At 38.1% G+C, this 26,673-nt stretch overlaps 1 protein-coding gene across 1 annotated transcript in view; it reads right to left on the bottom strand.

Moving 5' to 3' along the window:
- MDFIC2 (MyoD family inhibitor domain containing 2) overlaps positions 1-26,673 on the bottom strand; it is a 106,024-nt gene that overhangs the window by 308 nt on the left and 79,043 nt on the right. The window contains exon 4 of the mRNA XM_065932238.1: positions 8,378-8,599. Coding sequence (XP_065788310.1) covers positions 8,378-8,599 — 222 coding nt within the window. The remainder of the gene's footprint in view (positions 1-8,377; positions 8,600-26,673) is intronic.

The following is a 26,673-nucleotide window of genomic DNA, read 5'->3' as shown; positions in this document are numbered from 1 at the left end:
GATGCAGGGCAAGCATGTGCAGTGGTGTGCTTGATAACTTTATAGCCGACTCTTAATTATTTATCCGTATTGGGGGTGATGTACGCCGTTATTTTCTCAAGTGCTCCCACCCCCGTCCAGTACTCACTCTAGTTAAGTAATTGCTTTATTAACTTCCTGAGCATTTCCTATTGATTCCACATAATCTGGTTATTTAAAGTGCTGTCCCTTTTCTAAACTCCTGTATTTACATTGTGTATAGAGGTACTGGGAAGCTGCACAATTAGCTACCTCTCTTGAAATCTTGCAGTGGTCTGAAAAATAGCAAGTCCTCCCCAAGTGCTGGGAGCTTTCAGAAGCAATTAGATTTGGGGACAAGGAGAGACCATCCACATTTCTGGCTTCTCGTCACAAGGCTTTTTTATTTGTTTGATGTGGATTCCAGTAAATCTGCCACACCCGTATTCAATGCCAGTGAAAAGCACATTTCAAAACCTAACAGAAATTACTTTTTAAATAATCGTAGTTGTTTGTGGTAGTCTATTATTTTTAAGCCCTGTCTCATTTTTCCTCCAGTTATGTAAAGCCTTGATTTTATATAGTTAAATGAAATATATCATCATTATACACCTAAATTGATATAAATCTTATCAATCCTCTGTAAGAAAACTGTTTTAGAAATTTGCTATGCAGGCTTGTAAAAATATGAAAAGTATCTCTAAGGCATTGAAGGTAATTGGTAATTCTAGCCAAGCAGCCCTGATGGGTTATAGGTTATTATTATTATTATTATTATTATTGGTTTGTTTCTATAAAAGGAATTAGTTAGAAGATGCAGCAACTCTTTTGTTAAAATTATAACTTCTTTCCTTTTCTTTCTTCATCTCTTCATCCTTCCTCCTTCCCTCCCTCCTTACTTCTTTTTTTTTTTTTTTAGTTAAGAAAATCTCAAAAACTTGTAAGGGTTTTGAAAAAGGGTAGGTAAGTGTTCATGTGATATATCATCTAATTAATTAAAATCAGTATACTGAAGACTGCTAATGGTTGAAAGTAACTAATTTTAGTGTGAATTGGGGGAAATTCCCCTCTCCTAATGGGCGTATCAATCAGTTAATATTATTAGACTTTTGTAATCTATTTTTTCTCCATTAAGAATGTTAGTAATCTTTGGTTTTCAGACTTCAGTTGACTGACTACACAATCCTGCAAATTCTGCTCTCTGCATCATCTGCCAGTGCTGTCTTAAATGTTTTTAGGTCCCCATTCATTGACTTCTTAAGAATGTCTTACGGCAAACTTTTTTCTGTTATTCATAACAGAACTGCTGTTCCGTTTCACAACACTGCTTAGTGTTTAAGAGAAGGGAGAACATGGAAATTCTCTGAAAGGGAACAAATATTTTAAATAAACTCATTCTAATTTATTTAAAAATATATATACATATATAAAGGTCTCAAATGAGTTCTGCATACAGGTAAATGAAAATCTTCCTTCATCCCTCAGTCCCTCTGCCCCTCTCCCCAGCCTCTCACCCTCTGATTCTTTCTTCCCAGTAAGACAGAGTGGTAAAGAGCCATGCCATAACTTTTATGACCACTTTAATTGCTATATATTGTTGCAGGTGCTGTGGCCATTACTCAGTATTTATAGTTTAGGTGGCCTATTTCATAATACGTCTATGGTGTGTGTATTCATCTCTTCGCCAGACAGGGTATATTTTTATTCCCTCAGAGTCAGCTTCTATCATGTGGCCAACTCACCTATATCTCATAAGTCACTACAAATCACCCACAAAAATTCAGAAGTGAGTGAGTGCCGTTCATAGACTCCAATCTCAGTGTGCATTTCTGAAGAGGGCGTGTTGGTGGTCAAAGATCTTGGGCATAAAGCCTCATCCCTTTTTTTTTAATGCCAAGACTGCTGCTCTAGCAGCCCCTGGCAAAGAAGAGGCTCTCAGGAGAAAATATTCCAAGCAAATTCTCCCTGATCTCTTAGACTGGAGAATCAGACTTACTCAGGTCTGTGACCATATAAAAATAATTTACCCACCAGATTCTGTCATTTGTAAGTATTACAAGACTGAAAGTTTGGCTTCGAAATAAGTCAGGTTGGGTGCAGGGTGTCCTCTGGGAATGGGAGCTGGTATTTCCTATCAGAGTATGAAAACCTGTTTGTGAAATGGCCTTGTAATTTCCTGTGGGTATATAACTGTTTGGTTTGAATCCTCTTGCCAACATCTCCTCAAGTTGTCAGACCCTGGAGGTCTCTGCTTCTGATGTACACCATAGATTTTATGTATAATATTATATATATCGTACTATATATATATTGACCTAATCCTTTGGCCAAGCTGGCATTTGTTTCCTTCCTTGCCTCTATCTTGCACTTGAGAATAGAGCCCATTATTCTTTTTCTGTTTATAAGTCAGTCCTTTTTATTTGGTTATAAAAGCAGAGCCTCTAGCCCAGAAAAACATGGCAACATTAATGAATTGAAAACAGATTTTCCCCCCCACTTTCAAGTGTGTTCCACACAGTTTCTAAAAGACGTATTAAATAATTCTGCATGATCAGGGGAAACTGTTTTGCATGTGGTCCATTTTTGTTTGCACAAAAGTAACGTAAGCAGTTCAGGGGAAAATTCTCAACTGTCTGAAAAGAGAATTGGACTTTCCATTCTCCTGAATGGGCATATTTTCCTTTGCCTGCAGTATTCCTTGGGACTTTAATGTTGCGTAAACTTGATGTTCCATAGCCTATCATTAGCACTCCTCTTGGCCCGTCTAAAACATCATGCCATCGTGCCCAGCATCCATCCTGCGTCTCGTCTCTTCCGCACTGTCTTCAGAACTTCTCTCACTTACCAAGGCCACATTGCATCATGGAGCTCCCACTTTCCCACATTCCACAAACCTGTCTCTTCCATAATTTTATCTTGTGAGTGGCTCCTGAACACACATATGGATTGCCTCAAAGCTGCAACTCATTCCTGTCATTTTTCTTTTCCTCATCATACTCTCCCCAACCAGTTCTCTCCTGAGTTTCACTGATTCCCTTGCAGATTCCTATCTTAAACTCATCAGCCTCTGTCCACTGTCTTAGCTGTGGCCACCATCAGGTCCCTGGAAACAGTCTGCTGTCCAGTACACTGCTTCCACATGAGCCCACCTCAAATTCATTAGCCCCTGTGATATTTAAAATCATAAATTAGAACATCTCACTCTCCTTTTAGAATTAGGTCCTAAATCCTTAACCTCAGGCTACAAAGCTCTCTGCTTTGAATCTTCTCTTTGGTTTTATCTTTTTCCAAATGCCCTTCTCTCTGTGGCTTCTGCTAGTGTCACTTACTTCTGTTTTGTCTACTAATAGTTACTAGTAGCCGAGGAGCTAATGTCCGTACTGATGATCTACTGGAGAGCAGGAGGGAACAAAAGAAGAGGTGGCAGAGCTTTCCTATTATTGCTAATTTCCTCACTTGGCTTTTCAGCTGTCTTCATACCTTTGTAACACATTCCTTATGTATTAAATTCCTTTAGTTGAACTACCTGACATCACAGCATAGTCTCCGCATGTTGCTGTGAGGATACCCATCTCATTTCTCACTTCTTCCTTCCCTAAACCTGGGTTAAAGGAGATCTGAGACCTTCAGGCCGCTCAGGTGAATGTGGTATTTGCCTTTGAGCAAGAAGCCATGACAAAACCCCTCTTAGGGTGCTTTTATTTCCTCTTTGCTTTCACCCACAGGGTGCATGGAGGATGTGAGACTGTGAAGTGCTAAGTGATACTCTTATGACCCTGAAGGACTATTGCAGCCTCTGGACCATTCCAAGTGTAATTAGAATATTGGCTATTTAAGGGGCAGAATCTGTTTCTGTTTTGTATATACATTCATTTGTATTACTTTTAGGCCCCACATATAAAGTTTGTCTTTTTCTGCCTGACTTACTTCACTAAGCATAATATTCTGTAGATCCATCTAAGTTGTTGCAAGTGCCAGTACTTCATTCTTTTTTTATGATTGAGTAGTATTCCATTGTGGAGAAGGCAATGGCAACCCACTCCAGTGTTCTTGCCTGGAAAATCCCATGGGTAGAGGAGCCTGGTAGGCTGCAGTCCATGGGGTCGCAAACAGTCGGACACGACTAAGCGACTTCACTTTCACTTTTCACTTTCATGCATTGGAGAAGGAAATGGCAACCCACTCCAGTGTTCTTGCCTGGAGAATCCCAGGGATGGGGGAGCCTGGTGGGTTTCCATCTATGGGGTCGCATAGAGTCGGACACGACTGAAGCGACTTAGCAGCAGCAGCAGTATTCCATTGTATATGTACACCATATCTTAATGTGGTTGCTAAAGGGGAAATAGAAAGTGGGGGCAAATTAGGGGTATGGGCTTCACAGACACAAACTACAGTATATAAAATAGGTAAGCAACAAGGATATACTGAACAGCACAGGAAATTATACCTGTTATTTTGTTATATCCTATAATAGAGTATAATCTGCAAGAATACTGAATCACTATGCTCTATACTTAAAGCTAACACAGTCCTGGAAATCAAGCATACTTCAGTTTTAAAGAGGCGGGAAACTCCCCTCATGGTCCAGTTGTTAAGATTCTGCACTTCCAGTGCAGGGGGCACAGGTTTGATCCCTGGTCAGGGAACTTAGGATCCCACGTGCTTCACCACACAGCCACAAAATAAAAAAAAAAAAAAATATGGGGGACAAGGAGAGGCACAATCTGTCTTATTAGAATGGATCACATTTAGTTATAATGGAGAAGGTAACAGTGCAGAGGAATTTCCACTAGTGTGCCTGAGGTCAGTCCCTCATTCACGGTCCTGGCATCTCTGAGTTTGCCCTTCTAGCTGTCATTGTTCTTGCCACCACCATGTCTGGAATGAGGAGGGCAGAACTAGTGGTAGTTGTAACTGCCCTCTGTGGTCCCTGTCACACTTCTCAACTCCAGAAGCATACCTCCTGCATCTTTGGGAATCATTTTCCAAAGTGTCAAGAACATGGTTTAAAAAAATACAGATTAAAAAAAAATCTTATCCTCTTCTCCCAAAACAAAATTAAAAACAAAAACAAAAGACAAGATGAACCTCATCCAAACCCCATATTCTGGTACATTATGGTTAATGTTCTGTCACCGAGAGAATTTGGCATTAATAACAAGATTCATGACATGGTGGCTCCAACTGGTTACTGGAAGTTTTTGGTTCAAAAATATAAAAATTGGTTCCCACTCCCCCAACATTAAGTTCTTCAAAAAAGTCTGTAATGCAGAATGGAAACAGATAAAGTGTGACTGCCTTTCTGTAGCTGGGGTATCATCCCTGATTTTATCAATTTTAATAGCTACTTAAATATGTCAAGATCTATTTAAGTTCAGACAAGCACAACTAACATTCAAGGTAGTTCTTTAGAACTAGAATGACTAGATTTGGGTGATACTTAGTAAATTTGTGCTTATGTTTTTTTCTGAGCAAATGAACTGAAATAATTATAAAATTGAAACATTTTATAAGGTGACACTATTGCATTTAATTGTATGAAATTTACAGTGTAGAAAATGTAATCATTTTATTCAGTAGTCCATGGTGTAATTAAGACTATTCTTTTGAGGTGTCTTATATTTATGATCTTCCTCTTCCACTTGGATGAGACACCTCAGATTCAAAATTATACATCCATTAGGTATATTCTCAGGATTCTTTTTAAGGAGCCTGTTTTCTCATAGCATGTATATCCCTGGTTTTATCATCCACTGGGATGCTTTTATAGTCAGAACATAGAAGCAGAAGCACAGATAGTGCTCTGGATTTCTCTCCTTTTCTTCAGGAGTGGGACCGCACAGGATGAGCCATGATTTAATAATAATGTTGCAGCACATAGTGTGTGATGTGCAGTAAAGATCCTTCTTAAATTCCCATCAGAGCACACACCATGAACTGTGCTAATGGATGTAGCACATTTTACAAAATCTGCATGTGTGAGGCTTCTTCATCCTTGTTTTAAGTGGGGCAATGTATATAAATAATAGATATTAGCAATTAAGCATCCATTCCTATGCACTCATTTATATATTTGAAAATAAATTAACCACAAACTACATGAAAGTGGATGCAATCTTCTCTTTTCCCTTCTGTTTCCCCTGCTGTTCCTGAAAGATATTTCTGTATTTATCTCAGTATGAACAATGACCCCAACTCTCAATTTCTGCATCCTTAAATTAATTACTATCAAAATTTCCTAAAATGAAGTGAATCTGATTTAACTGTTTTAGTTCCTTGATGTTTGCTGTCTAGGATAATAAGAGTTTCTTCACACTGTTTGTGGGCCCTTGCCTGGATGTTTTACTCTCTCTTTTAACCAGATACCAAAAGTGTTTACCTTGGTAGGTAGATTCTTTTTTTTTTTTTTTTTACAACTAGGGAAATGAAGGGTAAGCTATTACCTAGGTTGTTAGCTTAATATTGGAATTTCCTGGACCAGAGTAGCCTTGGTCCAGGCCTTAACAAGACAGTCTAATTCAGTGGTCTTCATGAATCTCCTTTGCTCTTTTGTAGAGTGAATAGGTGTTTTTTTCCTACATGAGGCACCAGAGTGGAGTTGCTGTTTTAATAAAATAGTCATTTGGGTCTTCCCTGAGAATACAAGGGTTCAGGCAACATGCTGACTGCATTTTCCTTCTCATTCTGCCAAGATACCTGATAAGACAGATCAGAGTGGTTCTGTTGTACATGTGTGTGTGTGGATACATATAATGGGAATTCCTGATTCTGGAATCATTACAAGAGCTGTGTAACCCTGACATGATTTGACAAAATTCTTTATCTGTCACAATGCTGAGAACTCTGTTGTATTGCCTGTCTTCTTGATTATCATCAGGCTCTAACAAAACCAGAAATATGGACATCATCTTGACTCAAGGTCATAACCTGGCACTCTACAGGCCAAAGTTAGCCAAAATCCATGTCTTGTTATGAGTATCTGGGGCTTTATAAAGGAAGTTGGCAACATCGTAAGTGTTGCCAACACTTACAAATTGAGAGGTTGCATGTAACATTCTAGGTCTGGCGACTCTGAACCTCTTTCTCCTTCTGGCAACAATTAGTTGGAGCTGAGTAGAGGTAGCCCTCTTCACCTTGCCATGATACTGACCAGTCTCTATTGTTTACCTCCAGGCTTCATTATTTGCATTATCACCTGGCAGCTGCAGGCAGTCCTGTCTATAGCTTCTGGTCTAAAGCATCCATGACAGCATTTTCACAAGATCATATATAACATGTATTAGAAATCTTTTCCTTACTTTTTAAACCCGTAATCATAATAAAAGCAAAAATTAGACACTTATTATGTGATAGACTTTGTCCTGGATGTTTTACCCATGCTATTTCATTTGATCTTCAAAACACCGTATGGTGTGTTACTAGCACGATTATATAACTGAAAGTCTGAGATTCATAGGTGGTAAAACTTTTATCCAGTTTTATACAGTGAATAAATTTGAGTCAGGAATTAAGCTGATGTGATTTCAAAGTTCCTGTTATACAGAGTTCATTTCATTTTTTGTCTTATTTTGAAAGGCAAATATGAATTTAAATATAGACCAGAAACTATACCCTGTTATGTTTTCCTTTGAGAAACTTTGAGTTTTCCTTAAATGCAAATATCAATATGGAATATTATAAAGCTCTTGAATGATTTGCATCTTCTGTAAAGGTCACTGCAAAGTTAGCCTGACTAAAATTCCATATGTCTTAGTCTGAAGTCCATTACTTTGAACTTGACTATGCTGATCATTTAACATCAGCTCAGTTTGAAATTGGTTTTGCAAATGAAACATGCCTCTTATGTTATACATCGAGATGGTTTGGTGTAGCTTTACACTGATTCAAATGCCTAGGAGGTAGTGTTACCAGAGGAACCAACCTTTTCCCACAAGCTGCTGATATCAGCATCCTTATAGTTAAAGAAGTCTATTTTTACACTTTTTCAACTTTTTGATACTATTCCACTCTGCCTTCTTCTCCTCTCAGTCCTCTCAGTCTAGACTTAAAGGTTGCATAGTTCCAGATCCAAGAAGAGAAAAAAATTGGCCATTTTTAAAATTTACTGCAGCGCTCCATAGCAAGGATGATTATACCTCACTCGAGCTATTTAAAACACTTTGCCTCAGACTCCCATCTTTGAGAGCAAACAACCTGCCAAGCACCTCGTAATTGCAAGGTGACCTTGACATGTGTCATTCACCAGAGTTTTCAAATCAAAGTCTTCCTGTTTAATATTCATAAAGACTTTTTTTCCCCCCTAACAGCATATGTGATGATTTTCCAGGGGCCGGGGGTTGGGGAGCTTTATTTAGAGATGGGTTGATTGTGAGAAACATACCATCAGTGTCTCTTGGATGAACTGAAGTATCAGTTTGGAGGTAGGAAAATTTCGTCTGCCTTTCTTCAAGGGAGGACAGTGAAATGCTGGATTCTGACAGTTTTTTCTCACTGGGGGTTTCCTTGGCTGGTCCATCTGTGATATTGAATTCTGATACTGAATTTATAACGATAGCATTAATGGCTTTCTCGTCTGCCTGCTTTTCATTTGTGAGTTGCACATCTAGATGAAAAAAGAAAACACACATACAGAGACCTGCTGTAGTTGACATGACCTAGAGATCCAAAAATAGATGTTTGCAGACAAATTCCCATGCTAGACTTTTATAAGATTAAAATATTATTTGAAAGTATGAAACATTACTGAATAGGATTATTTTGAAAGAAAATATATGTAAGAATAAAAGTGCAATAATTATAAAATTTAAAACACATTGCAACTTTCACATTTCATGGTAATTTGTAACACTAGTTTCCATGGTGGTCTTTGTAATAATGGGTGGGAGAAGCAAGGCATTCATTCACTGTAATTAACAAAAATCTCATAAAATTTTGTCAGCTTATTGTCATAATGTGTTGTGGATCTCAGAAGTAGTATTGGGTTAGCCAAAAGTTGGTTTGGGTTTTTCTCTAACATCTCATTGAGAAACCTGAACCAAACTTTTTGGCCAATAAAAGGATTTTTAAATGCTGGACAGTACTGTTTAATAGTGTGTATGGTCTCAATCAAGTTGTTGCATTTCTGTGTCTTTACAGACCTTGGTTTCCTTCCCTGTATAAGAAACGGGGTCACACATAACCAGCCTATAAGCTCATTTCTGTGTCTGCGCTTGAAGACTCTTTAGTTGCCAGTCTTTTCTCTGCTTTGCCATTTGTTAGGTCCTTATAAAGGTGATAGTCTTTGTGACTTTGAGGGTGTGCTTCCTGGGGAACAGGCTTTTATTTCCATATAACAACCTGGCAGGGAACATCTAGCAAGGTCTTTGAGATTCTGGTTTGGAGAGGCACAGGGAAGACAGAAAACCTAGATGCTTCGACTGTTTCCCAACTCCCATGTTTGTCTACTGATTCCCGCATGATAACTGAGGGTGTTAGCACTGGGCTGGGCCCTCAGAATTCAGTGCTGCCTGACTGGGGTTTCCCTGGTGGTTCAGACACTAACGAATCTGCCTGCAATGCGGGAGACCCAGGGCCAGTCTCTGGGTTAGGAAGACCCCCTGGAGAAGGGAATAGCAATCCACTCCAGTATTCTTGCCTGGAGAATTCCATGGACAGAGAAGCCTGGTGGGCTACAGTCCATGGGGTCACAGAGAGTCAGACATGACTGAGTGACTAACACAACAACAATAGAGGTATGGTCACTGGCTTTTAGAAATGTCGAACAAAAAACAAAAAAGAAATGTCGAACAAATCAGCAATGCAGTAAAATGTTGAGGAGCGTACAACAGAAGCATACCACAAAATCAGGTTAGAGAGAGAGTCCAGACAGGGCAGTGGTGCAAACATATAGCTTACTTGCACCAGTGAAGTGATCCAGAGATGGAGAGAAGGGTTAACAGATGTGAAACACACATCCAAACTGATTCCCAGGGACTTCTCCAGACCTAAACAAGCCCCAGTCCTGGGGATCGGGCAGCACTATTGGGAGATAGTGAAGATGCTTTCTGGAGAATTTCCTTTTCCATCACTAGCCCAGTCCCTGATTCAGTAATGCTCACTGAGTGACTGAGATCAATAAAAGAGTTGGCAACCTGGTTTAATTTTTCTGTGCTTAGGCAGCTGAGCGCGAGAAGTATCTTCTTGCCAACTCCATTTTCATGGTCCTTTAAGAAGTTGCTTCTTAGTTTGAAGCAGATGGAAATCTCTACTTGATCCTACCTGCTAGGACAGGGATTCCTAGACCTATCTACAGAGTGGAATCATCTTGGAAATCTTTTAAAACTTGGAAGTATTTTAAAGATCAGGCACCCCCTCTACCCCTTTAACAGCTTGGATTACAGTTCCTCAGAGATTTTGGAAGCTCCCCAGGAGATTCCAACATGCGGACAAGTTTGGGAACCACTGCCATAGTGACCTTCTGCTTTTGAGAGTGGAAAAAGAAGAGAACAGGCTACTGATAGGTACATCAGTGATTTTCAGAGGCTAACTATGAAACAGTTGCTCTCCAAAGGCTCCTAACTGGTGTGAGAGCTGACAGTATTGCACACACAATTGTCTTCAGCCTTTTATGTTTCTTTCTGAGCCTCCAAATAGACTTGACTTTCAGCAGTGCTTAATTTTTATTTTCTGTCTCTTATGCTTTTGGCTTTAAATCTCTTGGATTCAGTTTGGTTCACCTTAAAAGGGATTGGCAGAAACAGGGGTTCAGGAAAGCATCTATTGTTGATAGCATTTAATGTAATATCAACCTAGACAGCATATTAAAAACCAGAGACATCAAGTTGACTACAAAGGTACATATAGTCAAAGCTATGGTTTTTCTAGTAATCATATGTGGATGTGAGAGTTGGACTATAAAAGAAGGCTAAGCACTGCAGAATGTATGCTTTCTAACCTCATTTTTAACTTTCCAACTCTCAAGAGAGGACTCTCGAAGAGTCCGTTAGACAGCTAGGAGAACAAACCAGTCAATCCTAAAAGAAATCAACTTTGAATATTCATTGGAAGGATTGATACTGAAACTGAAGCTCCAATACTTTGGGCACCTGATGCAAAGAGCCGACTCACTGTAAAAGACTGTCATGCTGGGAAAAATTGATGGCAAGAGGAGGAGAGGTCACAGAGAATGAGTTAGTTGGAAAGCATCACAGACTCAATGGACATGAGTTTGAGAAAACTCGGGGGGAAGGACAGGGAAGCCTGGTGTGCTGCAGTCCATGGGGTTGCAAAGAGTTAGATACAACTTAGCAACTGAATAACAGTAATAACAATGTAATATTGAATTGATAGAATTAGCTCAACAGATTGAGAAACTCTTGGATTCTAACTCAGGAGAGGTTAGATTTAAGATAATGATAATGATAAAAAAGGATATTTTTCTTGCTTGGATATCAAAGTGTCGACTAACCACCTATAATCACAAATAGTCATTCAAATTTTGCTTTCAGTACTCTGAGAAGTACTGACATTTGGGGCCAGATAATTCTTTGTCACAGGGAAATTATAGAATGTTTAACAACATCCCAGTCTTCTCCCTACCTGATGCCAACAACACCAATTGCCCCAGGATACAATAAACAAAAATGTCTGTGGATATTGCCAGATTTCCTCCAAGGGTTAAAATCACCCATTTTGAATACCAAACCACGGCCTTAAATGTGTGTGTGCACGTGCGCACACACACACACACACACACACACAATTGTATACATTTTATGTCAAGTGTTCTGTGTTACCACTAGGTACCTTATTTAAGCATCACAAAGACACTAGGAGGCAATTTTTGTCAGCCTTCCAGAATACATGGGAAATGTATAAATTGGTACCCCAAGTTAACAGATGAATGAGTAAAACCAAAGCTTAGGAAGTTTATTTAGATAAGTTGCCTGAAGCTTCCTTGTTGGTAAATGATAGAGCTGGGGTTTGAACTCAGGCCGTTTGGATTCCAAAAACATTGCTCTTATCCCTGTCTCTTTATATTACTCAATATTTCCTCCAATTTGTTCTTAGCTTTTATCTCTCCTTCCTCACCTCTGGAACTGCACATCAGCAAAACCCTTTTCACTCTAAATCCCTTGATGTGTCTGTCACCTACCAGCAATCAAGCCTTGCAAATAACATCACTTTGTAGACATACCTCTCCCTCAGCAAGCCTTTAAAAAGTAGGACTACCTTCTTGCACATTTAGGGAATTCTGCCTGTTTAGTTACAGCTTCTCTATCCTCAGGAAAAGCTGATAGATAAGAAAGCTTGATGAGTATAGAGATTACAGCAGCTATTTACTTACAGAATTAATTAACAATCAGTGCAAATTATCACACGTAGTCAGGCAGCATGTAATGTAAATTGCTTTTGCACAAAGTAATTCAGTAACAAAAAAAAAAGTTGGATAGAGGTTACTGGAATGTAAGAACATGCGGAGAATACAGTATACAGCCAAGTGGTATATGATTCTCTTTTTAATTTCTCGACACTTTTAAGTATAGCATTTTGAATCTAAGTGGTGTGCTACATTAAGCAACCATTTGGAGACACTGGGCTTGTACTGAGAGAATTTTATAGAGAAGTTAAGCTGCCATTCATAAAGTTATTTTAATTCTATATCTGTTTATATTTTTATTTTTTTCCATTCCCCAGTGGGAACTATCTGTTACTCATTAGAAAATCATCTGACAAACACACATTTCAGAACCCAGTCTGTTCAACCCAGAATTCTGACATCTGAAATGAGTCACAATTTTGGGTGAATGTTACTGACATCTTCCGTCTTTTGTAGATGGAGTGCTAACAATGATTTCCCCAGATTCCTTCTTTTGTGGTGTTATTTGACTTTGTACCCAAAGTATTATAAAGTAACATAAGCTAAAAGGAGAAACACATAAAAAGTGGTATCACATCTTCTGCAGAGAAAACTATTTTGGAATTAAATAAGGAATTTGTGAAACTATATTTGGGATGTTATACATAGTTCTTGACAATAACTTAGAGAAAATAATTTTTTTCAACAGGAAAAAGATCACAAAAATTAGGACAAAAATTAGAAGTTCATCTGTATTGTTGAGGAAAAATATTAGTGTATACTGAGAGTCAAGGAAATAGAAAATTTCTGTTTGGGTAGAAGTAATTGCAGAAGCAATGGGAATAAACGTGAGTAACAGGGAAGACAGACAGTTAATTAATTTTTTATTACCACTGAGCAAATGTTATTAATTTACTTCAATTAGCATTTATTGAGTACCCACATGCAATGGATGAATCAATGTGACAGGAGATATTAATTTATTTATTTGAAGTTTTTAAGGAAACATTTTAATGATTTTCATTTTTGCTCACTAACTGTGACTTTGAATTATTGCATTGGTGCATCTTCAGAGTGTGTGTGTGTGTGTGTGTGTGTGTGTGTATATATATATATATATGAATTCAAATTATGAATAAGTAGCATTACCCCCACCCTACCCCACAGACACTCCTCTGATTCATTCTTGTTTTTTTCTTCCCTTCCCCTCCCCTTTCTCTGGGTTTACTTCTTTGACAGATCTTTCATATCTCTGTTACTGGTTTCTTTCCCCCCCTTCCATTTCTTGCCAATATTCCTCAAACTTTGTCCTTTTAGTTCCTTGCTTTGTTCCTTGGTCTTAATTCACACTCACAACTCATTTTCTTTGTGCAGTTGGTTACCAAATCTCTATGCAGTCAGTCAGCCAGGCACATAAACTATGTGCCTGGATATGCTTGGGATTTCAGAGAACTAAGAGCGAATAGGCTTGGTCCTCAAGAGACCCACAGTCATCACAAATTGCAGTCTCAGACATGCAACTGACTATTGGATGTTCTATTTCCAAATTATTATAGTTGTTTTGTCTCTTTCTACTTGGCCTTTCATTCTCCTCCCTGAACTTTATGTTCCTGGATATCCCTGAAGAATTCACAATTTAATTTCTTTTCAAAGTATTATCCTTTTGCTGATTTCTTTTTTTTTCATTTATTTTTATTAGTTGGAGGCTAATTACTTTGCACTATTGTAGTGGTTTTTTGCCATACATTGACATGAGTCAGCCATGGATTTACATGATTTCTTAAACTTAAAAGTATTCTTTGATTTGCTCCATCCCTCCGCCTGGTGCAGTGGTAAAGAATCTGCCTGCCGACGTAGGAGGCGCAAGAGATGCGGGTTTGATCGCTGTGTTGGGAAGATCCCCTGAAGTAGGAAATGGCACCCCCTCCAGTAATCTTGCCTGGAGAGGTCCATGGAGAGAGGTACCTGGCGAGCTACGGTCCATGGGGTTGCAAAGAGTGGGACATGACTAAGCAACTGAGCACACACACCACACACACGCGCGTGTCCCTCTATCACATCATTTACCAGTTCTCATTTGTTCTTCCTTCTAAATGTCTCACAAGTCCATCTCTGTTTTTCACTTGCAAAACTACCAGTCAGGTTTAATCTTCTGTGCCCTTAATTCTGGATTCCAAGGCACATCTCAGAGATATTGTTGGTTCTGTTGCAAAAGACCACAGTGAAACAATTATTGCAGTAAAGTAGGTCATGTGAATCTTTTGCTTTCTCAGCGCATATGAAAGCTATGTTTACATTATGCTATAGTCTGTTAAGTGTGTAACTGCATTTTGTCTAAAAACACAAGGTACATACCTTACTTAAAAATACTTCATTGCTAAAAAATGCTAAGCATCCGTGAGTTCTAATCTTTTTGCCATAGTCACCTCAAAGATCACTGATCACAGATTACCATAACAAATACAGTAAAAAGGAAAAAGTTCGAAGTACTGTGAGAATACCCAGGTAAAGAACCTGCCTGCCACTATAGGAAATGTGAGACTCAGGTTCAGTCCCTGGGTTGGAAGATCCCCTGGAGAATAGGTTGGCAACCCACTGCAGTATCCTTGCCTGGAGAACTCCATGGACAGCGGAGCCTGGTGGGCTACAGTCCATGGGGTACACAGAGTCGGACATGACTGAAGCAACCTAGCATGACTTAGCACAGCATGCGCTGTGAGAGTTATTAAAATGTGACACAGGGTCTTCAAGTGAGAAGCTGCTGCTGTTGGAAGAAGGGACTCTGATAGAATTATCTGATGCAAAGTTGCCATAGACCAGCTTCCTTGGTGGCTCAGATGGTAAAGAATCTGCCTGCAATGCAAGAGACCCAGGTCCAATCTCTGGGTTGGGAAGATCCCCCTGGAGAAGGAAATGGCAACCCACTCCAATTATCTTGCCTGGAGGATCCCATGGACGGAGGATCCTGGTGGGCCACAGTCCATGAATGGCAAAGAGTTGGACACGACTGAGCAACGAACACACTTTTCAACTTGTAAAAAATGCAGTATCTCTGAAGCAGTATACAGCAAAGCAAAACAAAACAAGATTGGCCTGTATTTCAGTGCCATTGATCTCAACTATGATAGCCATTCTCCCAAGACATCTCATACACTGTAATCAAAATGATATCATGAGCAGTATTTTCCTGACCGTGTTACTCATAAAAAAGCAAAATAAAGCACCCGAACCTCATGCATACATACAACATGTCAGTAACTCTTTCTTTCCCATTCTCTTATTCTCAATGGCTTAACTCAGTTCTTTTGACAAATTGCCTTTTGAAAAGAATTAGCTTGTTTTTAAGTTTTCCTTCTGAGCAATAAACTCCAGAAGTCACTATGAAAATTATTAGATAAGACTTTAAGGAAGGATGATTTTCATTTCAATTCTGCCCCAAAATTTTAAGATGAGTGTGCATTTCAAATATTTGGACTAGTTTTTAAAGCTGTGATGATGAATTATATTTTCCTTTGGATTTAAATTATCCTCTAACTTAGAATTTAGTACTGTGATTATCTGTAGTTGAAATCTGATCAAAACACAGAAGTGGCATCTGTAAGTATAAGTTACCAAGCCATTAACAAATAAGTATGATTAGTAAGCTGACACTGTAAAGGTAAGAAAAAAAGTTTCCCCCATAATGTGTAAAGTTTGTAAAGTTCACACAAAAGTCAGAAGTGATATCTTGTTGTTAGAATATATAAACTGTCTTCTCCACAGCTTGGTAGGTAATGACAGTACACAATTTAGAAAAAAGCATACATGATCACACGTGGTGAAAAATTATTAGAAAGAGCTAGAATCATTTTCCTGATGTGTAGAGCACTGTTTTTCTTAAACTGAGTTAAGTTTGAGATCTGATACTATGGCTAATGACAGAACAAAATGAGGACGATAAGGATTCCCTAGTAGTGACAAAAGTGTAATAAAGGTAACTGATACTCAAAGAATTTGTATTTTAAAAACACACATTTTCTTTTTTCAAAGCCGAGCGGGATAGTTTACTCAAGGTGAGAGTTGAAGGCTTCCAAAGTATCTCACCTTTTCAGATGAATGGCAGTCAGTAATTCTTGGAATGTGCCATTGTTATATCCTGTTAGATAGGACCACATAAAATCTTATGTTCAAAAAAAAAAAAAAATCTTATGTTCATTACATTTGTTTTTTTCAGTTCAGTTTAGTCACTCAGTCATGCCCGACTCTTTTTGACCCCATAGACTGCAGTATGCCAGGCTTCCCAACTCCTATCACCAGCTCCCAGAGTTTACTCAAACTCATGTCCATTGAGTCGGTGATGTCATCCAACCATCTCATGCTCTGTCGTCCCCGTCTCCTTCCGCCTTAAATCTTTCTCAGTATCAGGGTCTTTTCCAATGAGTCAGTTCTTCACATTGGGTGGCCAAAGTACTGGAGTTTTTAATGTTTTTTAATGGGGGAGAAATAAATGAACTGAGTATATGGGATCTTCTTTTTCTTTACTTTTTCAGGTGCCAATTCTGGTTAGATGTCCTTTAAAGACATTCAGGGTTTTTTTTTGGTTTTTTTTTTTGGTTTCTTTGTTTTTTTAAGACACTCAAGTAAAGCAGCAGTTTTATGTATTATTGTTTTGATTTGTCTTCTGTAGTGCTTCAAGTAAAACTGTCTCAAAAAATATTAGATGAAATGTTTATCAAGGGCCATGACAAGAGAACATGTTAAGCCTTTTCAATCAGCCTTAGTAAATCTCTCTCTTAAAGAGAGAAAAAGCAAGCAAGTCTCATTTCTCCAGACATGATAGGACTGAATGTTTAAAGTGAAAAGGATTCAGGGGGAATCCTGAGAAAATTAAGAGAAATTTGAACATGGCACCATCCTAGGTTTCCCTGCTGCCTGCAAAGCAACTTCAGTCTTGGGGGGCCGAAGTGGAATTTTTGGCCTAATGCTTGTAGCTAATTACCTCTGTTTTCTGTTTGCCACTATACTTTGCACTGGTAGTCAGACATAGGCTAAGTGATATACTTTAATAGCTCAATCTTAAACTGTAGCAAGAGAAATTTAGTCCTAGAATATGGTTGAATCTGCTTTCAACATGAAAACAGTTTGTAATTATGAGTCTCCATTTCATTTTTATCCAGTTACTTTCAGTTTAATGTTAGTATAAAGTGTCTCAAGAAATAAAGATTATGTTATCTTAGGGAAAGAATTGAATAAAGTCTTTATAGCTTGATGCACTTGGATTAGTAATAGGTTAAGAGCTCTGAAAAAATAAATGGAGCCAATCAGGCTATAAACTCATGTCTAATTGGTGTGGTATATACAGTTGATTTCTTTTCTTACTGTTTGTATTTAAATATAAATATTAAAAATTAAATTATAATTATTCACAATTGTCTCTATTATGTTAAAGCCATCACAGTTTATCATCCCAGCTATTTGAATGTCACTGAAAGTCTCTTACTTGCATTATCTCATTTGACGCTCACAACACTATTGCAAAGTATTATTATCACTATTATATGAATGAGGAAGTAGATTGAGGGTCAGAGATTTTAATGGTTTGCCCAAGATTACCCGACTGGTAAGGGGCAGAGCTAGTACTGGAACTTATGCCTTCTAATTCCTATGACAGTCAAACTTTATTTTCACAAATTACTTTATGAAACCAGGCACTCTGATATGAGATCAAGACACTTTTCTGAAGTATAACTTCTTTGTCCTTTGTGATTTTCCTCTCTAGGTGATCTTGCTGGTGTTTGATTAGGAAGCATGCTATGTGTTTGCCTAAAACCAGAATTCTTACAAATGATTGCATTTTCCAAACTTATCCCTCAAAGACAAATGCAAGTGTCATTTCATAGGTGAAGTTTCCTACAATACCCCCCACTCCAACTGAAACTAATTGTTTCCTTTGGGAAACAATTTGAGACCTGGGCTGGTATTCTCATTATATCCTATAGTTCTGTTTATTGTACAGTGGTTAATTTTGGATGTATTTCTCTTCCCCTTTCTGCAGTGAGTTCCTTGCAGAAAATGCACCTCCATTTGTCTTTGATTTTCCAGCACCTAGCACCGTGTCTGGCAAAAAAACACATGTTAAATTCAGATGAATGATGAATTGACTGACAGATTGAATGTGGGGTGTCTCAACTTTCAGTTGACAATTGACTCATTTCCCCTGGTACAGGTTTTTCTGATCACATCTTCTATTGGCCTCTTATCCCACTCTCAATATGCCAGTTGATCCTGGTGAAAGTCTAAAAATTCTCTCTTTTGTGCTAAAATAATATTTATTTTTATTTTGATGTGAATGCGTCACTTACATTTGTGTCTATAAAACTGTGAAGAATACAAAAAGACAAGCAAAATAAAACCCCCTGTAATTCTACCATTATTAACACATTTTATTTGTTTCACCAAAAGACAATGGAAATATCTGCTTTATATATTTAGTGGATGTATCTATATATACATCAGATTTATAATATGTAGTATGTATTAAATTTAGAATATATATTAATGTAACTTTAATGTATTATGATGTAATATATATGTATATTGTATATATAATAATATATATGTGTATATTATAAACAGTGCTTCCAAGATGTGTCACTCACTCACTCTTCTAGAACTGTTGTTGGTGTTAACTCATTTAATACTAGTAGTCCTAGTAGTAGTAGTGTTAGTTGCTCAGTCATGTCCAACTCTTTGCAGCCCCATGGACTGTAACCCACCAGGCTCCTCTGCCCATGGGATTCTCCAGGCAAGAATACTGGAGTGGGTCGCCATTCCCTTCTCCAGGGGATCTTCCCAACCCAGGGATCGAACCTGGTCTTCTGCATTGCAGGCAGATGCTTTACCCTCCGAGTTACCATGGGGATGATACTAGTAGTACTTAACACTCATTTACTACTACTTATTTAAGTACTACTAGTATCATCCCCATTCTTTGGATGAAGACCAAAGAGCACAGGGATGTAAAGTAACTTACCCAAGGTCACCTAACTGAAAGCAGTGGAACTGGGATTGAAATTTAGGCAGCATGACTACAGATCTATGCTTCTTACCATCTTGCTGTATTCTCTGTCTAGATAGAGATTTTAAAAGAGCATAAACCTTGATCAACATCAACATTTTATTGCCTATATTATATATGTTACTGTTATATCATGAATATTTATCTTTATCCTAAAGATTATTTTAAAGCATACATCTCATCTCAGATGTTACCTCCTCAAAGAAGCCTTACCTTACACTAAATCTAAAGGAGTGGTTCTCAGCTGGGTCAGATTTTGCCACCCAGGGGACAGTTGGCAATGGTTGGAGACATGTTTTACTGTCATGATTGGGATGAGTGCTTTCAGTGACTAGCGACCAGGGATACTTCTAAATAAACATCCTACAATGCACAGGAACCATCACACCCCTCCCCCAACAAAAAAAGCCTACACAAAGAATATGGTTTTCAATGTCAATAGTGCAGATGTTGAGAAGTCCTTGTATGAAATAATCCCAGGCTCTCACCACCAGCAATTTCTATTACATCACTGTTTTATTATCTGCATAATACTTTCTATTTAGTTCAGTTCAGTTGCTCAGTTGTGTCTGACTCTTTGCAACCCCATGGACTGCAGCATGCCAAGCTTCCCTGTCCATCACCAGCTCCTGGAGCTTACTCAAAATCATGTCCATTGAGTTGATGATGCCATCCAACCATCTGTTCCTCTGTCGTCCCCTCCTCTTCCTGTCTTCAATCTTACCCATCATCAGGTCTTTTCCAATGAGTAAGTTCTTCGCATCAGGTGGCCAGAAGTATTGGAGTTTCAGCCTCAGCATCAGTCTTTCCAACAAATATTCAGGACTGTTTTCCTTTAGTATTGACTTGTTTGATCTCCTAGCAGTCCAAGGGACTCTCAAGAGTCTTCACCAACACCACAGTTCAAAAACATCAATTCTTCAGCTCTCAGCTTTCTACTACTTTCTGTTACTCTAAAAATATTTTGCATGTATACTTATTTCCTTGATTATGTAGTATATGTCTCTTCTACCCTTGACTGAAATATCACCTTTATGAAAGCTTTGTCTGTATTTATTAATTGCAATCTCCTGAAAGGGTGCCTGGTACATAATAGGTACTTAATAAATAAGAAATCAAATAATGTATATCATTTCTTATGTGACATAAAGCATTTAACAGTTCTACCATTCAATAAAAATGTAGATTCTTGACAATTTTTGCTATTATAAATATTCTTAAACATTTTCATGAATCTTTTCATATATCTATCTGTTTATATAGGTTGAAGTCATAAGTAGGGGCTTACTGAATTAATGGTTAAGTTTCTAAAGCTTTTCATGTAATTTACTAATTGCCTTCCAAAAGGATCATGTCAATTTATACCCACACTGATAGTGATTGGGGGAAGTTTGCATACTTTTTTCTGGCTGACTCTAGGTTTTACCAATAAAATAATTTATTTTTATCAATTCGAGCAGAACTTTGAGCCAAGTCTTCGGTTTTCTATATCTGAAAAGACAGTCTTTCACTATCATGAGAAGTGCGAGATTTTTTTTTTTTTTTTTTCATGTTCACTGCCTTTCTGAAGAATTTTTGTTCCACAGCTAGATTCATGGGTAATTCTGAGCTCTCCTGCATTATATGGAATTAGACAGTGAAAGACATTCATTTTGGGTTTATATATCCATAAACTTTTGTTGGAAAATATTTATTGGATGACTGATGGTTGGATTTGGTTTATTTCGCTGATTCTTGCCTTTGTATCCTGAGGCCTCTGAGGTGGCATGTCTGTTGACAGACTTTGCAGGATACAGGTTCATACCCATCCATGACATGCCTGGATAAATGCAGGACAGGGATGTCATCTGTACAGAGAGCCTGGAGGCTGGAAGTCAAGCCACACTAGGTGGAAGGGCAAGAGGTAACAGGAGGGAATACGTGGCGGAGCAGAGCACATGGTCATTTACAGCTCCTTTGGCCCACTGTGTGTGCCCAGTGTACTATGGCATCTATGAGAAGCCTAAGTGGGGTCTACGATCTGTTCTTTGTGGCCTGTCTGGTAGAAGTTTAGCTCAGTGCTCTCTCTCCATATACATACACACACAAATAGAGTACCGGGCTTCCCAGGTTGCACTAGCGGTAAAAATCCACCTGCCAATGCAGGAGATGGAAGAGACACAGGCTCGAACGCTGGGCCGGGAAGATCCCTGGAGGAGGGCATGGCAGTCCACTCTAGTATTCTTGCCTGGAGATTCCCATGGACAGGGGAGGCTGGTGGGCTGCAGTTCATAGGGTCGCACAGAGTCGGATAGGACTGAAACAACTTAGCAGTAGAGTACTAGTCTATCCAATGCAGGTTAAAACAGCTATTTATATTTATTTTTTAAAGGAAATGCTCACATAATAGATATTTTGGTATATTTTTAATGTATATAGCAATTAATATGGCAGCTTATATTCCTGTTGTACGTGCCCACGTGTGTGTGTGTGTGTGTGTGTGTGTGCCCAAGATGGGCTTGCTCATTCCCCCCACCCTTTTTTTTTTTTTTTTTAACTAATAGTAATTTACAAGAAAAACTTAGAGACTGCTGGTCTAAATAACAGAGTGAGGTCAGCCCTCTACATCCCCTTCCACCTGAAGGAAAATCCATCTTGCTTGACTTCCTTTCTGTACTGAGGGTGTGGCTGCTGGAACGCTGACAGCCACAGCAGCTGCAGTAGTGGCCTGAGTAGACTTTTCCTCTGAGTTTCTATAGTGGTAACAGGATTAACAGACTCTATTCTGGAAGTACTTGGGTGGCATAACACCTCCCAGCAGAACTATTCCTGACAAGGACGTGCAGATGGAAATGCATATTTATGTCACTTAAAGCCTACCAGAGACACAAGGATTTAAGCTATAACAATAAATAGAAAAAAAAAAATTCTCCAGCGTTTTTGGTAACCCATACTCAAGTGCATTGACGGTGCTTGGCGAAAGACCTACAGTTTGCTCCTTGTCCAAGCATAAAATATTCAGTATTCTAGCATGTGAAGGTAGCCTATTTGGAATATATTTTAGAATAGTTGAAACAAACTAGCGCAAAGTCAGTTTACATTTCCAGGCCTTAAAAAAATAATAGGACAATTCTATGGAATGTTTGGACCATTTCAAGGAAAAAGTCTTGTTTTAAAAAGTCTCCACTTAATCCATGTATTAATCGTGATAGGTTTTAAAAATTATCTCCATAAGTCACATAGACACTGTGGTCATAGCTTCAAGTTTAAAATATTGTCTTTATAGCAATCCTTGATAGAACTTCTCTTAGCTTCCTTCTCAAACACCTCAGATAAGATAGAAAAGGAAAAATGCTTATGCCCATAAACTATGGGTTTGATTTTTCTGGGAAAAATTGACACAACATATCAACCCATTAGAACTGAACTGAAGAATCCAATCAGTCTGGCACTTTGGCTAGGTCTGCTGAGAGGGAAATGTGCCATGTCTGTTCCTCCCCATCACCACCCCCAGTCATGGCCCAGAAATGAATATTTTATATTAACTGGAAAATTGGGCTTCCCTCTCCTTTGAAGAGGTGTGCTTTTTGATCTGATTGGAGAGCTATAGTTCTTTGCCACTCTAACCAATCCAGATATGATTTGTTGCAATAAGCAGAAGATTTTCAAGCATTGCTTGAGGTTTTCATTAGATTACCTGAAGAACTCTGTGAAGAAAAGACAAGAAAATCTTAAGGAGGAAACAGATGGAGGTGAAAAACCTGCAGAATAGATCCAAAAGGACACAGTGAATTAAGAGATTCTGAAGATGTCAAAATTATGACAGAGTTAAAATGTGCCTTAGGAGCAGTAAAACACAGAACTGACCTTACAGCAAATATCAGTAGTCATGTAGAGAGTAAATATGAACAACTATCCCATAGTTTAAAATTAAGGGACAGAGGATTAAATTTGATAAAAAATGGCACTACATATAGAGGTCAGAGCACATAAGTCTCACCTAAGAGCTATAGTTGCCTTAAGAAACCAAAACAGTTTGAATACAGACTTTGCTTAAAGATCTTGATATATATGTCTTGAGCAGAAACATTTTACGAGTGTGAATCTGCCTAAAATTTACTAAGAAGAGACCAACAATCCTGCAAAGTATTTTAAATTATAGAAATAAAAATATTTTTCAAGCACCCAGACAAGCAAAATTAGGTCATATAAGAAAGAATTGTTCTTAGGTTGTCCCCAAATCATTCTTGTCCAAAGTCAAGTGCCAGAAAACAGTGGTGCAACATTTTTTTTTTTTTTTTTTTAAATTTGAGGGAAGGTTAGGTCTTGACCATTTTATCCTCATTCAGTTTGTCTTTTCTGTGTGAAAAAGTATACTAAGGTGTTCTCATAATACTTCATCAGAAGAAGATACACTACTCTGAAGAAAACTAACAAAACTTTTTTTTTGGAAAAAAAAAAAAGTTATATTTTCAGTTCCTAAGAAAGCAAGAACAAAGTTAGGAACTCAAGTTTTGAGGTGCTGAGGCAAGGAAAGAATGATAGTTGTCCTGAGAAATAATCAATGGTTACAAGTTTTAAATTCCAGTGAAAGCACTGAAGTGAATATCATCATTCAAAACTAACTCTGATTGGAGGTGACAGAGCCAGAAACCAGGAAGTGTTTAGAAGTATTTGATCTCCTTATAGGATGGTATCTGGGTATAATTATAAAGCAACTTTTGCATTATTAATTTTTATTCTTCATTATGCCAGTTACCTGGAAATTGTACATAAGAAAGATTCTCAGATAAAACCTCCACTCACAAAAGTGTTATCTGAATTTTCCAACTTCTTGTAATGTGCATGAGTTTTCCAAATTTTCTGAATCTTTCAAGTTTTCTTAAATGAGCATTTTAATGCAAAATACTTTTGTAAAAGCTGAGCAAAATAGATTTCTTCATTGAAAAAAATACTCCCTTTCAAAATGACCAATTAAAATGAATGTTATAATGTCCTAATATGACGATGTGGATTAGAATCCAAAGTAGTCAATGGAAACGTTAGTGTCTGGAGTGGTCAGTATGCATGCGTTGATAGTTTTATTCCTTGAAAAGTGTTAGAACTGTTTCCTTTGTTTAATGAAAGAATGATGAAGGCAAGTCTTGTTACATCTCTATCTTTCAGTGATTCTCTAAAATATTTTCAGAGAGAAAGGAGGAAGAGAGATTTCAGGCATTTTGAAGAAGACACTGGAGCCAGTGAATGTTTGGATGAGGAACCCATCTCAGAACCATATGGGATGCTGAGGAACTCAGAAAATCAGGGCAGCGATCAGCAGTGTAAGTAATACAGCTGTACTATACAGCACTTTCGATTCACAGTGTTTTCAGAGCCACTGTCTTTTTTGATCTGCAGTTCCTTTCCTCCCAACAGTACCCGCCATACCCAGAGACATTTGCGTCTCCCAGCTTTGTGGATGCCCTTTACAAGTGCCATTCTCTCTGCTTCGAGTTACCTTCTTCTTTCCCTACCTTACTCAACTTCTCCTCATCCCTCAAACCCAGAGGAAATGGTGCTTTATTTATTTAACAACTACCTGTCATATGCTCCTGTACCTGCCAGGTTCAGGGACTATGGGGATTAACAAATTCCAATTTCCCATCCTCATGGACATTTCAACTTCTCTGAAGCCTTCGTGACTTGTGAAATATGTCCTTTCTGTCTGTCCTTCCATTATAAGTGTGTCTTTCTCACTGTGAGGAAAGATGTCCATGCCTCGGTGTTCCTGAACTTACATAGCATTTGGCGTAAAGGTTGAAAGAATGTTGAGAGGTGTTTGCTAACTGATGATAAGCAATGCCATGTTTAAATTCTGGTTCTCCTGGCTTCTAGTTGTATGCTGTTTCCTCTATATTATATTGCATCTAGAACAGTTACAATAATACCCAGGGATGGTGAAATATTTTCAGGTAAGTTTTCAGATATGAAATTCTTTGGAAACTTTATCCAATTACAGAATTTCAGATGTTGGATAAACCATAGGTGTGAGTTTCATCTTCCACTCATCAATTCATCCATCCATTCATTCACTTAGCACCTGTATAATAATGAAAGTATTATAAAGATTATAATGATAACTAACATTTACTCCACACTGTGAGGAGCTTTGGTTAAGGGCTTTAAATGAATTTTCCTTTAATTCCTATAGTAACCCAATGAGGAGGTTATTAAAAGTACAGTTTAACTAGCAAGGAAAATGTAGCTTAGAGGGGGAGGGTGCTGTGCTTTATTCACTGGTATGTTTCTAAGCTAGAAAAGATTGGAGTAAGATTTTGAATTGAGGCATGAAGCCTGCTGTCCTTTCCTTTAACAAAGATACAGGAGCAAAAAGATGAATGTGTCATGGTTGTGCCTTTGGGGTCTTTATGGTCTATTTATAGGAGGCAAACAAGTCAACAGACAGATTGCCCACAGGCATCCCTTCTCTGCCATCTGTAACCTGAATTTTGTACCAATGAAATTCCCCTTAATGACTAACGGCTGGTCAGAAATTCCCACTGAGGCCAAGGTTCAAATGAAGGGACAGAAAAGACAATGTATGATGAGAGATAAGGCACTTTGGCTTTTGTCCTGCTCCCTGGGACTCTGATGCATATGATTCTATCTGGCTATCATTGTTAAGGAGGTCTTTCATATTTACAGGGCATTGCAATAGTAGATGATGAGTGTTAGTCCTCATTCCATCAGCTGGGTAGATTAATCTCCTAATTCTGTTTAAGAGCCTCTATCAATTAGATTGTCATAGAAAAAGAACCCCTGAGACTGGCTGAAATCCTTTGTGTCTCTCAGGTGAATTCTCTATCTTACTTAGAAAATAATAATATTAACCATGATCACATCCATCCTTTATGCTTTAGATTCCTGTAGGTGCTTATATGGTCCAAACATTCTCCCCAAGGTTTATAAAACAAAGAAGCACTACTTTGGAAATCCAAGAACTTAAATAGGAGAACAGTTATAGCCATGAAGAGTTGAAAGTTTGTGTAAAATTTGTTCTTAGTCATTGGAGATGAAGACTCTTTGAGATTCTAGGTTCTTAGCTTCTGAAATGCTTTTATAGTGCCAAAAGATAAAACTAGTCATTTTAGCTCTTTGTTAAGAGTACATTGGCATTTGTATTTTTGTCAACTGAGTTATATAAAACTATGCATTTTAAATAATTTTAAATAATTGATATTTATGGATTTGTTTGTGTCTATGCGCTTACAATTTAGTATGTTGAATGGGTAGGCTTTCAACAAAGCAATTCTTTACTACTGCT

The sequence above is a fragment of the Muntiacus reevesi genome, chromosome 4, assembly GCF_963930625.1.
Source record: "Muntiacus reevesi chromosome 4, mMunRee1.1, whole genome shotgun sequence".
NCBI classification, from domain to species: Eukaryota; Metazoa; Chordata; class Mammalia; order Artiodactyla; family Cervidae; genus Muntiacus; species Muntiacus reevesi.
This window is presented reverse-complemented; position numbering and strand designations above follow the sequence as displayed.